General features: G+C 42.7%; 1 protein-coding gene across 1 annotated transcript; it reads left to right on the top strand.

Moving 5' to 3' along the window:
* Positions 1-11,644: 11,644 nt before the first annotated feature.
* On the top strand, positions 11,645-13,387 carry LOC121612338 (potassium voltage-gated channel subfamily A member 10). The gene has a single exon (XM_041945165.1). The coding sequence runs from the start codon at positions 11,645-11,647 to the stop codon at positions 13,385-13,387; it is 1,743 nt and encodes a 580-aa protein (XP_041801099.1).
* Positions 13,388-16,724: the final 3,337 nt, after the last annotated feature.

Genomic DNA, 16,724 nt, shown 5'->3' with positions numbered 1-16,724 from the left:
AGGCCTGAACAAAGTGTGTGCAAAGTCTGCAAGTATGAGGATGCAGTACCACTGGAAGCCTGCAGAGGGAAGCCTATCCACACTTTGCACCCCATGTGGCTCTGGACTGATCCAGGCTCAGTCTGTCAGGAGCCAGACTGTGGCATCTCCTCCCTCGCCCGAGGCTCCAGGGGTCAGCCAGTTGGAGCATCTGTTCCAGACACATCCGTTTAAACAGTAATGATAACAGATTAATATGACAGTAAGCAATGCAGTAAATCAATGTAATTTAACTGTCAGGAATTTACCCTTTTGACCTGCGTGGCCCTTACGAATGCAATATAGGTACTTACTGATATTAATAGATAATAGAGTGCTGCTGGTGGACTCATCAAAAGTAAAATGCCTATATGGAATGCAGGAGACAGCGAGCATTAAAGGGCGGGTTCACCAAACAACACTTACATGCCCACATGTATATTGAAAGAGATATAAGTGGCCGTAACCTCCTGTGGCTCCAGGGGGAGCTGCACAAAGCCTAATAAACTGCCTTAAGTGATGTCACTCGAGTCAGTCGGGTCCAAAGACAATCTGGACGTGTGGAGCGTGCTCCTCCTCTCCACTTTAGGCAGTGGTGCGAGGCTGCACTGCCAGCATAACACACCCGAATCTCCGCCTGAACTGATGGCACTGACTGACTTGCATTGTATCGCAACCCCTCCTTCTCGGCTCAGCAGGAAAAACAATCAAACAAGCACGAAGAGGGAATTTCACACCACAAAGACTGTAATTTGGAAGACATCCACTTGATTCGTCTAAGTCAGACTCCTGAAGTCACATATTAACAGCTGCACTTTAAAATGCGTTTTGGCTCAGGCTTTGGATTTTGAGCCCAATTTCTTACACTTCTTACAGGAAGAAATTTCTTTGCAGTCAAATACTGAAGGAACAGTTAAGTGAGAGAAAATGCTTTCATTGTACATGTGGGCATGCCAGTATTGCTTTAACATGACAACAAAAAAGTGGATTTTTTTATTTTTATTTTTATTTTTTGCTTCAGCAATGTGATTAGAATTGAGAAGAGAAAGTTATCATGACTGATGGTGGTCAAGAGAGCATAAAGCAGTCTGGCAGAGATTAGGAAACAACCCTTTTTTAATCTCCTTAGTCTCTCTCTCTCTCTCTCTCTCTCTCTCTCTTTCTCTCTCTCTCTCTCTCTCCCTCCCTCCCTCTCTCTCTCTCTCTCTCTCTCTCTCTTCCCCTGGAGATAAAGCGACACCACAGCTTTGGTTGGAGGACGAAGAAAAACAGGGATTTTGCAAGCGTGGAATTGGCCAAATTAAACACAGTCATGCTGTTGTTATATCACTCTCACATCTGGCCCAGGGGTGATTGGCCGGGGCACTTTCGCCGTGCCTGTTGTCTGTTTGGTCAGCCCGGGGGTGACAGGACGCGTGGTGCGGTCAGTCGATCCAGTGCGCACTAACCATGCCTCCGGCACGGCCCGGAGCACCAAACTTTCACCAGCGATGCCCGGAAGTGTGTAGGACCGTCACGGCGCTGAAGGTAGGCCGCTCTCCTCACCTCGAACAGCCTGTTACAACAGGTGGGAAAGGCTCCTGTGTGATTGTTCACTGTGCGTTTTTCATTCAACCAGTTTGGGTGGTCTGTCTGCGGCCGGAACAGCAGAGAAATAACTGATTTAACTCTATTTGCTGACTTTGCGTCTAAAGTAAAGGAAAAGGCTGAACAATTCATGCAAAAAGATCAAGGTAAATTCCTCCATATTCCTCCCATCTGGGTAAATCTCTGTATGCTCCTCATTAATTTAAGAGTGTTTGAAGTTGGATTTGCTGTAAAAGATTCTAAAAACATTTCTCAGTAAATGATTTCTTATGTCCAGCATTTCATGCACATCACAGTTTGTGTCCATTACTCCAGAACTCTCTCCTGATTCATTTTCTCCTTTCCATTGATGCACCTCATCCTGTGAATACATTATTTGGGTCACAGAACCTGGTGTAACGCCTCGAAACAGGCCAGGCATTATGACTTCAAACTTAATATGTAAGTAAAATCATGACAAAAATGTATTGGAGTATAATGAAAGATGCAAGAGCTCCACTTACTTCCTGCATCTGCAGGCGTCAGAACACTGAAATATGTGGACCAGAATAATTCACCTGAAAGACTTTATGTTGTATTTACCTCTGTCTGGTGCAGGGTTCCATGCAGCCATCTCCACATATATCCTCTTTGATTAAAGTTAAAACTACAACTGATCTCAACTGAAAACCCCTCAAAACTTCACTGACCCCCCCCCACCCTACACCCACCCGTCATGGCATGCTCCATTGTGTGATTCACACCTGTATATCACACTAGGTGGAGCAAAAAGTTTGTTTCAGGAATAATGAATATTTTTTTGGTGACTTTCAATATGTTTTTCTGGAAATATGGTTTGTTTTTTCCAGTGATGATAGGTTTTTACCTTGCAGTGATCACCAACCAACAGCCACAATTAACCCTTTTGTCTTATTGAACACCATCAGCAGTTACCTTTTCATAAGATGGTATGCAAACATCAGTGGACTTGTTGCTCCGAGTCTGTTCATGCAAAGTTAGATAGACTGATAGAAAAAGGGGTCTTTAGGGAATAAAAGTGGTACAGTGTGTGTCAAATGGATGCCTTTCAATATGCATTGTGAATTTTAGCAACTGTGTGTGTCTGGATGATGTGCACGTGAGCTTCTTGTTGGTACGCCACCTGAGATTAGTGATATGTAATAGAGAGTCAGACCAGATGGCCATATTTTCCTCGTCTGGATCTGGCACAAAAAAAAGGCTTCTAAAAAAACAACGTAATATTCCTGTAAATGAGACAGACTTAATCCCCACTGTGGAGGAGGAATGCCAGGGTGGGAGGAGGAGGGTGGGCTGAGCAGACAGCGGGAGGGATGAGAGTGTGTCTGCTTTTATGAAATGACGATATTTAACCTCTCGGCTGCGCTTTGTGAGCAAATAACCTTCTTCTCGCAGCGGGGAGTGATAATAACGCTTGTTCCTAATTCAGTCGCTCTTGTTTCAGGAGTTTTGAGAATATCTTAATGCTCACAATGACAAGATGACTTCTTACAGGCCCTGAAAACCGATTTCCTCCGTCATCTTAAAACAATGGGAACGCGACATTTTCTGCCAAAGTCAGAACAGTTTTCATGTCACAGATTTTTGTGTTTCCTCTTCCTTTCCTTTTCCTAAGTTGGAATACGCTGGAGTTACATACGTCGGTGCACCAATCAGGGTTTGGGATCATTTTAATCAATATCTGATAACTGACAGTTGTTGAGTTGTTTAGTCACAGTCAATCAAATGTGATCTCACCAGCCTCACAGTCCCAATGAGGCAGATCTGCAGAGTTTTTAGCGTTCAATTCTCTAACTCTAATAATAACCAGAGATGTTTTTTTTAGTCAAGAATGTTAAACGTGAGAGAAAGAGTTCTATGGGACTTCTTCCAGTGCATGACGATGATATGTGTAGCATTCGGTCTTTATCTTAAAGAGAGTTGCAGCATTTGTGCACAGCTCTGCTTCACAATGGTTGGTTTCCGGCGAGGTTTCTGCATGTGTGTGCAGTGGGTGTGTAACACTTTCATCCCGACAGACAGACCCATGCTGGCACGCCAGTTCTTTTGTCAACCTCTGTGCCAGTAACTGATGATGTCCCGTCAAAGCAACAAGAGTTGACTTGGCCGACCGCTTACCCAAACACACCAACGAGTGGCGTTCATCGTTTCGTTCATATTTACAAGAAGCAAGCAGCTTTGCATTTGATGCCTATAACGTGAATGGCTTTGTGCCTCAGACATCACCTGTAAAACTAGAATGAGACCTGTCTGATTCCATCAAACGTCACCGTTAGACGTTCAGCTTCTGCTTAGTGCTGACTGAGAGGCACGTACTGTAGATCTGGAATATAATTAATGCAGCATTTTGGGGACGGTTCAAGCCCAGATTATCAGTTCATCAATACAGATATCTTTTTATAGATTAGCCAAAATGTCAAGTTGTCTGCTGGTTGCCCGGAGGCTAAATCATCGTCACATTCAGCTGACGGGCTCTGAGTTTGGGTCCAGGTGTGGACTTCTTTTTTTTTTTTTTTTGCAATGCGAGTTAGTGGCACAAGGAATCATCTTTAAATCTGTCATTTTATTCCCCTGATTGAATAAATGTTGATAAGCCTTCAGTTTTGTCACTGTCTATGGGCTGTTTTTAGATGCTCTACAGGAAGTTTTTTATTGATTAGGCAGTGATTTTGGCTGTACTTTGCTCGTGCTGGTGTTTCTCTTTGTGTGTGCGTGCGTGCATGTGTGCGTGTGTGTGTGTGTTTGTGTCTTGTCAAAAGGCCAAGGGAGGATTTTGGTCCCAGCTGCTGTGCACTGGGACTTGGCCTGGAGCCTGCAGACACACCCATGTCAGCATCAACAGCTTCCATCTTATAAATGCCTCGTGGGGGCTACACGTAGACCACAAAATCTGCTTCAGACGGACATATGGAGTGGGGACGGGTTACATGGGGTAAAACGATATTTGGATGTTTTCTAGCATTTCATTAAGATATTTCAATTTAGGTTTCTTTAATTCAGTGTGCGTGCGTCATTTAAGATAATGTACTGAACAATATTACCTTACATGCCCTTGATTCTTTATGTTTAGCATACTTCAGCCACTCTGAGCTGGGCTGTGGATGATAATCAAGCAACAGTTTCATCAGCTTAAATCGATAACAGCACAGCAAGACAAACAGCACAAGACACCAAACTTCCATCTCTTGACGCTCAAATCAAACTCACGTTTATATTCACAACTGTCGCCCAGCAACAGCGTAAGGGGTCTATGAATGGGCAAGTTAAATTTCACACACTCTTAAGATGACCCACCACACACGCACACACACACACATGCTTACATTCACACACACACATGCTCACGCTACGGTACAAACATACAATAGAGTGTCATCTCATATAACTGCCACACGCTGAAGATCGCTGAGGGTCCGTTTTGCATCTATTTTTGGCTCCGCTAATGAGAGGCAGTGTTTGGCTCCGGTCGTATCGACTGCATTACCAAATGGACATTTGTAATTCACATTTCAGTAAGTGATTTAAAAGCTCACGAGAGGGATAACGTTATGATATTCTAGAAATCTGTTATTTGGATAATAGATGTGTGATAATTAAAAATATACTCTCAATGGCCATCTGTAGTACTGTCTGAAAGGGTGTGTATTGTTTATTGTGTGTATTGAACAGAAATGACTGACTGTGTACAGCACGTTTGTCACTGTGCATGTTGGTGAAGCTGAATACCATGTGAACACGTGCACTGTACTGCATGCATGTGCTTTTACATTAATTCTTTTCACTTAAACTGATTCATGATGCAAATGGAGAACAAGACCTACGCTGTGAATTACATTCATGCAGCTTCTCTGCATTAACAATCTATAATCAGTGGAACCATTATTAGCATCATATGATAGGATGAAGCGGTGTGACATTCTTGAAGTGCAGCACAAAGTAACAGAGATTTTTTAGTTAATGCGGGGTTTTTTAGTAATCTGCTGAATGTTTTATGTCTGTTAAATAAATGGAATTAGCGGCAAATGCATGATAATTTTCCACAACCCACCGTGATATGCTGAAATAGCAAAACTTAGACATTTAGTTTGTTGTCATACAGTATATGACACAGCAAACAATCAGTTCCCTACATTCAAAATGTGTCTACCAGCGAATGCTTTCCATTTTTACATGCAAAATGACTAAAATGACCAATGTATTGTCAAAACAGCTGTCAGTTATTTTCTATTGAGCAGGTAATCCGTTAATCGAATAATTGTTGCAGCTCTAATTTTTATCCTTGAACCAGGGCCTCAGTCTTCCCCGATGTTCCACAAGCAATTTTAGTTGTTTAAAAATGACTTGAAATTAACTTAAGCTTCCACAAGGATTTTAAAGATGGAGCAGTTGCAAGGCATCAGCAGCGACTTAACAGTTTTGCTCGCTCATCGCTACGCTCTGCCTGATACATCAGAAAATATGACTCAAGCAGCATCATATTTTCCCCGTGTGTGTATCTGTGTGTGTCATTTTCTGTGTTTGTGTGCCTATCTGTGATGGCTCGCTCATATCTGTGTTGATCTGACAGAAGAGATCCCTCGGCTTATAGCACTGAGCTGCCCAGCCTGTATTAATCTGCTTAATAGGGTAAACCTCTGGTCCAAAAATACCAGCTCTACCAACCAATGCCCTCGCACAGCCAGAAACCCCACACCACATCACAGGAGCGTAACAAAGGGTCCAACATGCAAGGTCAACCGTACCATAATTACTGCAAATTGAAGTGAGAATGTGACTCACGGGTTCTTCACACGGAACGAAAAGTCGATGGTGATGTCTGCGCACTCGTGGGAGCGCACTTAACAGATACACCAACTGTGCTCAGCTGCAAACATCTGGCACACTGCAGATTTATTCTTGAATATTATTCAGTAAAGCATGTTGGAATTTGGACTTCAGTGTGTGATGAGGAAAGCGAAAAGTCATTTAAAGGAAGTAATTTTAGCTTCGTTTATTGTTTTGTAAGCATTAAAACAGCTGCAGCAGAGGTGCCTTTAAGCAAATTTGCATCAGAGTTTAACAGCACACTCTATAGTTTTTATATTATAGAGCTTAGCAAAGCATTTAATAGAGTAGGGTACCATATACATACCAGATATAACAAAAGCTCCACTTAGATTAAAATGCGGGATATTCACCAGGATCAGCTGCAAGCAAACAGTCATTTGAAAACTTTAATGAAACCTCTGAAGCCTCAAGCCTGAGTGGAATTACTGAGGACGCACATACACACACACAAAGACAAAAACACACTTAAAACCCATAAAAACCTTCTAGCTAATGTCAGAGCTGAAGGTTTCGGAGACATAATAGCTGTAATAAACTGTATTTGTTGCGAGCTTGACCTCTGTAGCTTTTAAACCTTTTATGCTTTAAAAGGTCTGAAGTCGGAGGTCTTGTTCCTCCTCAGTCGACAAAGAGCGTCTACTGACAGAATGGACATAATGTGTTGTCTCCTCATGGGGAGGGGGTATGAATGTGACTTAGAAAGACGCTCAGTGGGAAAGACGCTGTGTCTGTGTGTTTTTTATGTGTGTGTGTGTGTGTGTGTGTGTGCCTTTGCACAGGAGTGGAAATACTACACTGAATGATGACAAATCAACTTCGGCTTTGTCTAAGTTTATTGATTTTGTCATGTGGAAACAGTGCATGATGCATGCTGTGACAGTGTGTTACAGTGGTTTAAATTATATATATATTCATTAAAGCAGAGAAGGTTAATTTTTTAACAAATGTCACGCAGTGTTTTGGTTTGTGGGGTAAATATTGGACATATACATGCAGTTCTTGCTGAACAGCTAGCATAGGATTGGCTTGTAGTTAAGCTAGATCTGCCTGAACATCTGTTCATGTTTACACACATGTGGTAAAGTCGTAGAGGTTAGCTTATGAAAATGTACAGTAGCTCAGCACAGCATGCATTACCATATTTCTGATGCAAATCTCCATATTGTCCCATGTGTGTTTTTTTTTCCCCCCTACCAAATGTGTATTGCCTGTATGTGTGAGCGTTAGAGCTTGACATGTAGCAGGAGTTTTTATCCCATGGATTTCTCCCACTATTTCTCCCCCCCACCCTCGTGTATTAATAGCGTGGCAAGAATAGTCGGAGCACCATGGGTTGGCGTGGGCCCCATATGACACCTCTGTTTTACTCTCTTCTAAACTAACACGAGTGAAGGTCACACTGTCTCCACAGAAGCATTTCGTCCTCACACCTACAGAGCACAGCTGCTGCAGTCTTTTTTCCATGCATGTGAATGTATTACAGATACATTTATTATGATTATATGATGGGCTGTATATGTAGACTCATAATGATTTATATCTTGCAAAAATGTGTTCATTATTTATTGACTGATTTCAAGAACATTTGGTTTGATTGTGGTTGAATGTTAAAACTTTTTCAATTTCAATCTCATGAATGACAACATGCTGTCATCCGTTAAAGATATACATGGTCAAAGATCTGCAGTCAAAATATTTCTAATAGAGGGTCACAATATAATACAGTGGTTTTACTGTAAGTGTGTCAGGAAGAACATTAAGAAAGTCTCACAGAAAGAATAAGAAATTAGCAAGTTTGACTGCCTCATTGATTTAGTGGCGTACTTAGCACTTGCCTTTCAGAAGGGCTTCATAATGAATCGTTTTTTGGCGTGTTCATGACAGGTTCTCATAATGACACCACTGAGGCTGCAAAGCATAAAAATTGCTATCCTTGCGTGGGCACTTGTAATTCATAAGTCACAAGTCAAACTGAAGGGCATGAAAAAGGATTTAATTAATCTCACAATTACACAAATTATTATTGGAAATGGAGCAAGACATGTTGATTAAACAGCGCTGACAATCCTCTCCACAGTAGTTATTCACACATGCTGGAGGAGTTATGAGAGTGAAGTGGCAGCTTCCTGTGTGTACAAGTATGTTTTACAGCGTGAGGACAGGGAGGTATGGTCAAGTGTGCCTGAGTGTCGCTCCGTGGAAGATCATCTATGACATGATCTATTTCTCATTTTTCCCTGCTCCAGTGAGAGAAAATATTAGATGCTCAGCTTAGAAGGCGCTTATAGTTAAAGAGACGAGGGAGGTGATAATATTGCGGCTCTGATGACCTGAAAGTGAAAGGTGGAACGCCGTGTGGGGCGAGGAAGCTTTGGTTCCTGTGCCTGCATGTCACTCCCTCATCATTCATTTGTCCCTGTCGTGTTGGACATGTGGATGGAGCTGTTAAACATCAATTATTTGTTGTGATGCCGTAAATGAGTCAGATATGCATACGGCCTGTGTGTGTGTGTTTGTGTGTGTGTGTGTGTGTGTGTGTGTGTGTGTGTGTGTGTGTGTGTGTGTGTGTGTGTGTAGGGTGAGTGAAGCATGGCGAGATCTGAGGATCTAATCGCACCGTTCCAGTCTATAGGGCTTTGAGCACATCACCCAGATCACTGAGACACACATGGCCAGACACATACAAACACACACACACACACACACACGCACAAACACACACACATGCACAAACACAAGTATACTTTTGCATGCTGTAAAAAAAAATGAAATGAAGCAATACTCTTCTCTTACTGATTTTCTCTGTTTCTCTGTGTGTGCGTGCTTGTTTGCATGTGCGTTTGTGTGTGTGTGTGGCCTTTGCCCCAGCTCTAGTTTCTACTCCAGCATAAGGTTACCCAATGTAGTCTGTGATAGATTAGTCATTCTGATGCCAATTGAGGAGGAACTTGCAGTGGCAGAACTTGTGGAGGAAGCCTTCTCTGCCTCTCCTGTGTTTGCTCTCTGCAGCATATTGCACTCACATGGTCTGCAGGCTTCTTGCTAAGGAAGGTAAGGCCATCCGTTGCTTGCTTGTTCCTCTGCCTATGAGCTTGTCTCAGCAGTTTACGCTGACTTCAACCACCTTGCTTCTTCCTTTAGCAGACAGGGTCCAGGGAGCAGATTTTGCACTGCTGCTTCTGCTGACCCAGAAGCAGCTGTTTTTAAGAGAAAGCAGAATGTTAACCAAAACATATCACTCTCACAGGTCATGGGCACTACTACTGTAATTAAAGCTAAATAGCTGATTCAGTGGGATCATCTTGCTTTTGGAAACTGTTTGTCTTCTTGGACAGACAGCGCAGTCATATGTCTCTCCACTACTTTCGGAGGCAGGTAAAAGTTGGCAGTTCTTTCTGTTACGTAAGGCAAAATTGAATATCGATGGCGCACCGAGTAATTGGAAAAACATTAGGAACTGATCAAGCAGGGCAAAATCATTGGCTAATTTCCAGGTATTGATCTGAGAGCAAGTGTCTTGTCCGTGCACGCTGGTTTGCTGCTTCTATTTTAGGATCATGAGAAAGTTTCTGGTTGCCTAAAGGGTCAAATAACTTCATTCCGGTCGTGGGATTTCAGAGGAGTGGAGAGGAGGGTTTGATTTGACTGATCTTTTTTACCTTTTACGTGGCTTTCATCAAGTGTTGCAATACTCTCCAGCTGATTCTGTTTCCAACTTCGTCTCGTTGGACATTCCCAGTTTTGTGTTCACGATCTATCACAGTTTCTGTTTCTTTTGCCCTTCGTCGTCATCTGTTTCCCCCGCTCTTGATGAACCGCCCCTCTTTCCTTGTCATGGCTGCTCTCTCATCATGCTGTCTATCCATCCACCCACCTATCAACTCCCATTCTCCCTCATTGGCACTTTCCTTCTTTTTTCGTCCCGTCCTCATCCCACCCACCCACATCCGTCTTCCCAACAATTTTCATGTCATCCTCCTTATTCATTCAGCCGGCCCATCTCTCTCTCTCCCTCCCAGCAGGACTGGTATCACTAGCATTGGTTTTAGGTGGTGACTCATCCCTGGAGTTTTTAATTACACATCTGCAGGCGTCAGCACCCGGCCATATGCACATTCGGACAAATGCGTTCACGCTGAATCGGCGCACCTCAGAGAGCAGCGTTATCACACAAGCTCTGCTAAATTTGAGTGCAGAAACTGATCACAATAGGAGTAGAGTGCATTTCTAGGAGAAATAATGCGACACAGTGCAGTTTAAATGTGAGCCCTGGTGTCTGGACGAAGCCCAGCCCATGCTATCACTGTACAGACGGTTAATTATGCACTAATGTATGCACAGCCCCAGTTACCCTGCACAATCCTACCCTGCTACCTGCAGTGGGGTCATTACAGGGTGTTATATTTGCGTTATGTGCACATGGAAGAAGTAATGTGTGTGCACAGGTATGCCACTGAGTTAATTAGATATTAGATATTGTACAGCAGATTAGGAGTTGGAAGAGCTCGTTTCATTATTTGGGAAGAAAATATCACAAGTTTATGCCAAAGTGACTTGAACAGTCAGAGATATTTTAACACGTAACAAATTAGCCCTCCATTTGTTACACTTACATCAAATACTGCTGCTTTGTTTTATGTTTGTTGTTTTCCTTTTTCACAGTTACATGACTCATCACTGTGCCTCCACAATAACAGACTGTGGAAAAAAAGTAGCAAGGGGTTTTCTACTATGATTTTCTTTCAAAAAGAGTAAATCGTCTCCTGCTAGCGTGATGATCTCTTCTGTCTTTGCATCCTCGAGCTGCCCCGCCCTCCTCGGTCCTCCCTCATTCTGTCTTGCCCTCTCTCACTCGTCCCTCTCTCACGGCTGGTTTCCAGAGAGATGGGTATCTTAGAAACAAGGAGTTCTGATAAAACGTGCTTTCCTAGTCAAATCCTTGTCACATATTTAACAAAAAACAAAGCCTTAACCCTTGACAGAAATACACTGACTGTCTTTCTCTCCCTCTGTCTCTCACTCTACAGGTGCTGGAGGGAATCAAGCATAGAGGAGGTTTTCCTTTTGTCCTCTTACTGTAAGTCCTGCTGAAGACTGGCTGCTCTGGTGATCTGCTGCTGATTCTGGTGGCTGAGTGTGTGTGTGATTGTTTTATCCTGGGGTCCCAAGGCTTTGCACTGGCTGAACCACAGCCATGGAGGTGGCCCTGGTAGACTTTGAGAGCCTGGACCTGAACGGCAGCCTGGAGGATGAGGTGGACACCTATGCGGATGAGACCACAGCTCTCACGGTGGACATGCCCCCGGAGCACAGCAGCCCAGACAGCAGCTACCTTCTGCGAGCCACTCAGCTGTCCTCTACGCCCTCCCACCACAGTCAAGTACCCTCCTTCATGTGGGAATCCACCTCATCTTCACCCACTCCACATACACAGACACTCGGAGTACCCCAGTCCCCCACCATGCCAACTCCAAGCAGACAGGGGCGCAGCAGCTGCGCCAGTATGATCTCCAACTGGAAGTTGCTGCTAAGCAGTGAGGGCACGAAGGAGAGTGAGACCATCTTCAGCCGGCTTGCTAAGGAGTGCTGCGAGGATCTTTTTGTGGATAAACGAGGGCTTGATGACGGAGACCAGAAAGTCATCATCAACATTGCCGGTCTTCGTTTTGAGACCCAGCTCAAGACATTGGACCAGTTTCCTGAGACACTGCTAGGAGATCCTTTTAAGAGGATGGACTACTTTGATCCGATGAGGAACGAGTACTTCTTTGATCGCAACCGACCCAGCTTCGACGGGATCTTGTATTACTACCAGTCAGGCGGTAAGATCAGGCGTCCAGCTAACGTTCCCCTGGATGTGTTTGCGGATGAAATTTTGTTCTATGAGCTCGGAAGTGAGGCCATGGAGCAGTTCAGAGAAGACGAAGGATTCATAAAGGACGTTGAGATCCCTCTACCTGATAATGATGTGTACAGGCAATTCTGGCTGCTGTTTGAGTACCCAGAGAGCTCAAATGCAGCCCGAGGTGTAGCACTGGTGTCTGTTTTTGTTATTGTCATATCCATCATTATTTTCTGCATGGAAACGCTGCCAGAATTCAGAGATGACACTGATCCAATTGTGCCCACGGCGGTACAGCCTTTCAACCAATCTAGAGTTTACACTTCCGTCAAACCGTCTGGTGTGAAGCCTACGACTTTCTCTGATCCCTTCTTCATCATTGAGACTGCCTGCATTGCGTGGTTCTTCTTTGAGCTGTGTGTGCGATTTTTGGTCTGCCCTAGCAAAAAGGAGTTTTTCCACAACCTCATGAACATGATCGACATTATATCCATCATCCCATACTTTGTTACCGTGGTTACAGAAATGGTCACGACACCACAAGAGAGCTCGGGACAGAACATGTCCTTGGCCATTCTGCGTATCATCCGTCTGGTCAGGGTGTTTCGCATATTTAAACTCTCCCGTCACTCCAAGGGGCTGCAGATCCTCGGACAGACTCTGAAGGCCAGCATGCGCGAGCTTGGCTTGCTCATCTTCTTCCTCTTCATCGGAGTCATCCTCTTCTCCAGTGCTATCTACTTTGCCGAGGTGGACGAGCCCAACACGCAATTTGTCAGCATACCTGACGGCTTCTGGTGGGCTGTGGTCACCATGACCACTGTAGGCTACGGGGACATGTGTCCCATCACCATGGGGGGTAAAATGGTGGGCACCTTGTGTGCCATCGCTGGTGTGCTGACCATCGCTTTGCCCGTTCCCGTCATCGTTTCCAACTTCAACTACTTCTACCACCGAGAGACGGAAGCAGAGGACAAGTTGCCCTTGGCAGATGCTGTTGAACAAGCAATGAATGCTGAGACCAGTACCAAAGAAGGTAGCAACACCTCGCTCAATAAAGCCAACGGCATCTGGCAGAGTAGCAAAGTGAAATAACTGTAGGACACATTTAGGAGGAGAGACTTTGCCACAAAGCAGGAAAGAAGCGTTGAAGAAGAAGAGAGTATGGAGGAAATTTACTGTTATGATTTCCTTCAACTGACGATTTAATGGGATCAATGAGATGAAGTGTTTGTAATATGTTTTATAAGGATATACAGGATGTGCTGTATTTACCTCTTTTATGTCTAACATGAAAATAACAGACAAGCAGAAGAATTCATTTTGTTCAGGATCGTGTGTCAACATATTTCAAGTCGACTTTGTGTTAGGACTCTACTTTTAGTTCCGTAGAAACAGAAACAAATCAATCATTGTCATTATTCAGCAGAATATTAAGCTTTTTTTTTTTGTAACTTTGGTCTTATTTTCATTGTCTTGGCCATTAATCTCCTTCCTTATAGCATCTTGCTCACCAGCTTCACTGACGTTTTTGACCACAAACACTCTTAACACTGTTTCTTCTAGGGGCCGTAAAACCGGTCAAATTTAATGGCAGGTTAACAGAAAAGTTAAATGTTATGATGGTTTGTAGTTTATGAAAGTGTGAGAAACAGGTTGTGTTTCTCTGAACAACGTTGTGTGTGTGTGTGTGGACATGTATTACTCATGTTGTCGGGACATAAATGCATTTATTGGGTATCAACAGCACAATCTGACCTTTTGTCGTCTACTAAAACGTTGCTTGAGGCGAATCTCCTGTGGCGCCCAATGGAAACTGCCACAGTTTACACATCATGCGCAAAATCATCTCTGATAGGAATGATGGCCATCTTTACACAAATTGACCAAGGTTGTAAAAAAAATAATAACATGGACAAAATCATAAAAACCACACACAGTTTTCCTCTAAATGTTGTGGATGGGTAACTCGTGTATAGTTTCTAGATTATAGCCCTGCTGTATTTATTTATTTAAAGTCGTATCATGATTCTATTGTATTTATTCGTTCTCTCTGATGAGTAGCATGGGTACGAATCCTCCACTATTGTTAGCAGTCAAACTGACTCCACATTATGTATCATAATGGAGTGCCTTAAATTATGTAATGTTGGGTTACTGTTGAATTTGCCATACGTAATCTTACAGTTATACCAATGTTCATCACAAATATACACTCAACATTTTTGATTTCAGCTTGGTCGAAAATGTAGAAGCTGTAACCTCTCTCCACTCTCGCACATATCCAAAGTATAGTGGATTCCAGCTGTTTATGAGGTCGATAATATCCTTCAAAAGTTCGGATTTCATGTCGTAAACCTCATTTTTGTCAACTAGTGGATATCTGACTGAGGAAGCATCACCATGTTCACAAAATAACACTGAGAAATTGAAAGAGAGAAGGAAGAAGCCAAAGTTAACTGCTCAATTAAGGGAATAAAGGGAACTTGTTCCAGGGCCAGAGGGCATTACAGGCCAAAATGTCCCAATAGTACTTATTTTGGAGGAGTGATTGTAAATTATGCTGTATCAGTGTAATGTTCTGGTGGTACGTCTTTTGAATATCTCTTTTATAACGTGTTTTCCTATTTTAAAAGAAATCTTGGAAAGTACAATCAGTAACATATTAATTTGGTTCCAGAAAATCTCAAAATAGCTTTTGACTCGTGCAACGTCTGAATCTCTGGTTCAGCGTATTATCAAAGGTCATATGTATGTGTTTTTTGTGTGTTTGACAGTCAGCTTCATGATGATGATGATGATACGGTATAATGTCAGTTTTCATGATATAGTCAGCCCCTCGTCTGTTCAGTCGCTGTCGTACGAGTTCAGAGGCAGACTGGCCTGAAGTGATCACCTGCATCGTCATGACTACAGCAGGTTTATTACACCAACAAGACCGTTACACTGTATTTGTATTTGTATGTATGATAGCATTTCAGTATACAGTTTACTGTAATGTATGCAATATATTCTGGGATTTTAAATCATGCCTTCTCATGTTTTATGTGCTCTGATGCATTTATAGGAAGGTGTGTGTGTGTGTGTGTGTGTGTGCGTGTGTGCGTGTGTGTGTGCTTGTTTGTTTGTGAGTGTTTGTATTTTCTCCTTATCTCCATCGGTGTTCCCCTTCAGGGAAGATTTCGTCATTACTTTCAGTGACCTGTCTCTGCTTTCACTGTAATGTTAGTTCCACACACACACACACACACACATACACACGCAACACAAAGATAGAGGTCACAGCAGCAAGGATTGTGTGGCAGTGCAGCGACAGTATAACTGGACGCCTTCCAGACAACAGCAGGATGCCAGTCTCTGGTTGACATGCAGTAGTCTCCTACCTACTGATGCCAAGTAGCTTCACCTGATACTCTCCTCTCTGGACTCACCTCAACACCTCGTCTCGGGCAGAGAAACGCTCCTCTAACCTGAACATACGGATGCAAGAGACTCCTTATGGTGTAAAAAGTGTATCAGACTTTTTTTATTTATTTAATTTTTTTATGCATATTCATAACAGGAGGATGATGAGTGAAAGATATGTTGTGGGCAGAGAATAGTATAGGATGCTGTCAGCAGAGGTCTTTTTTCTTATGCAGGAAAACACAGGAGCAAGGTGACGAGGATAATTGCTTGTTGCAACATATTATACATATTCATATTGTTAATTTTGTATGTTGCTGCAGTCAACTAAATATTCACTAATTTCTAGTTTTAGATATTAAAGTGTAGATGCTAGTTTACAGTTAGGAAATGAATCATGGGACAGTCTACACACACACAATTTATAGATGGAAATTCATAATAAATTATGTGATTAGATTTCAGGAAGTATTTTCTTAATGAATTTATATGAAATTCTCTCACAATAAAGGTGTGTGTTTGTATCATTAGTTAATGACTGAAAACAAATGTAGATATAAATAAACATAAACCCAGATGCAGGAAATACTTTAGATGTGAGCATGTTCCTGAGATGATAGGATGCTTTTCTATGTTCATGCAGAAGATTAAAATTAAGCAGCAGAATAGACATACAGGGTGTTTGGTGACATGCAATAAAACCATCAAAACAACTTTTGATGTGCAAGAAATGTCTAATTAGCAATGCAAAGTAAGATGTACTCACAGGCAACTTTGGAGCTGAATTTCATTGTGTCACACGGCAACTGTTATTGTGTTATTATTATTATTATTATTATTATTATGCAGGGTTGGGAACAACAACATTTCAGACTCAACAACTCTGCCCAAATTGTTTTCCAACTGTTCTGGTAAAACTGATTGCATTTTCTCCAGCATAACAGTAACCCTAACCTATGAATGGCTGTATGACCCAGATTATTACTACATGGCTGTAGGAAATGAGGGTCATCCAAGGACAAAGAGT

This window comes from Chelmon rostratus, chromosome 10 (assembly GCF_017976325.1).
Source record: "Chelmon rostratus isolate fCheRos1 chromosome 10, fCheRos1.pri, whole genome shotgun sequence".
In the NCBI taxonomy this organism is placed as follows: Eukaryota; Metazoa; Chordata; class Actinopteri; order Chaetodontiformes; family Chaetodontidae; genus Chelmon; species Chelmon rostratus.
The sequence above is the reverse complement of the archived record's forward strand: the minus strand, read 5'-3'. Positions and strand labels throughout refer to the sequence as shown.

What these genes read in the sequence shown, in the direction of transcription:
- LOC121612338 (XM_041945165.1), top strand. Translation starts at nt 11,645, where the DNA reads ATGGAGGTGGCCCTGGTAGACTTTGAGAGCCTGGACCTGAACGGCAGC.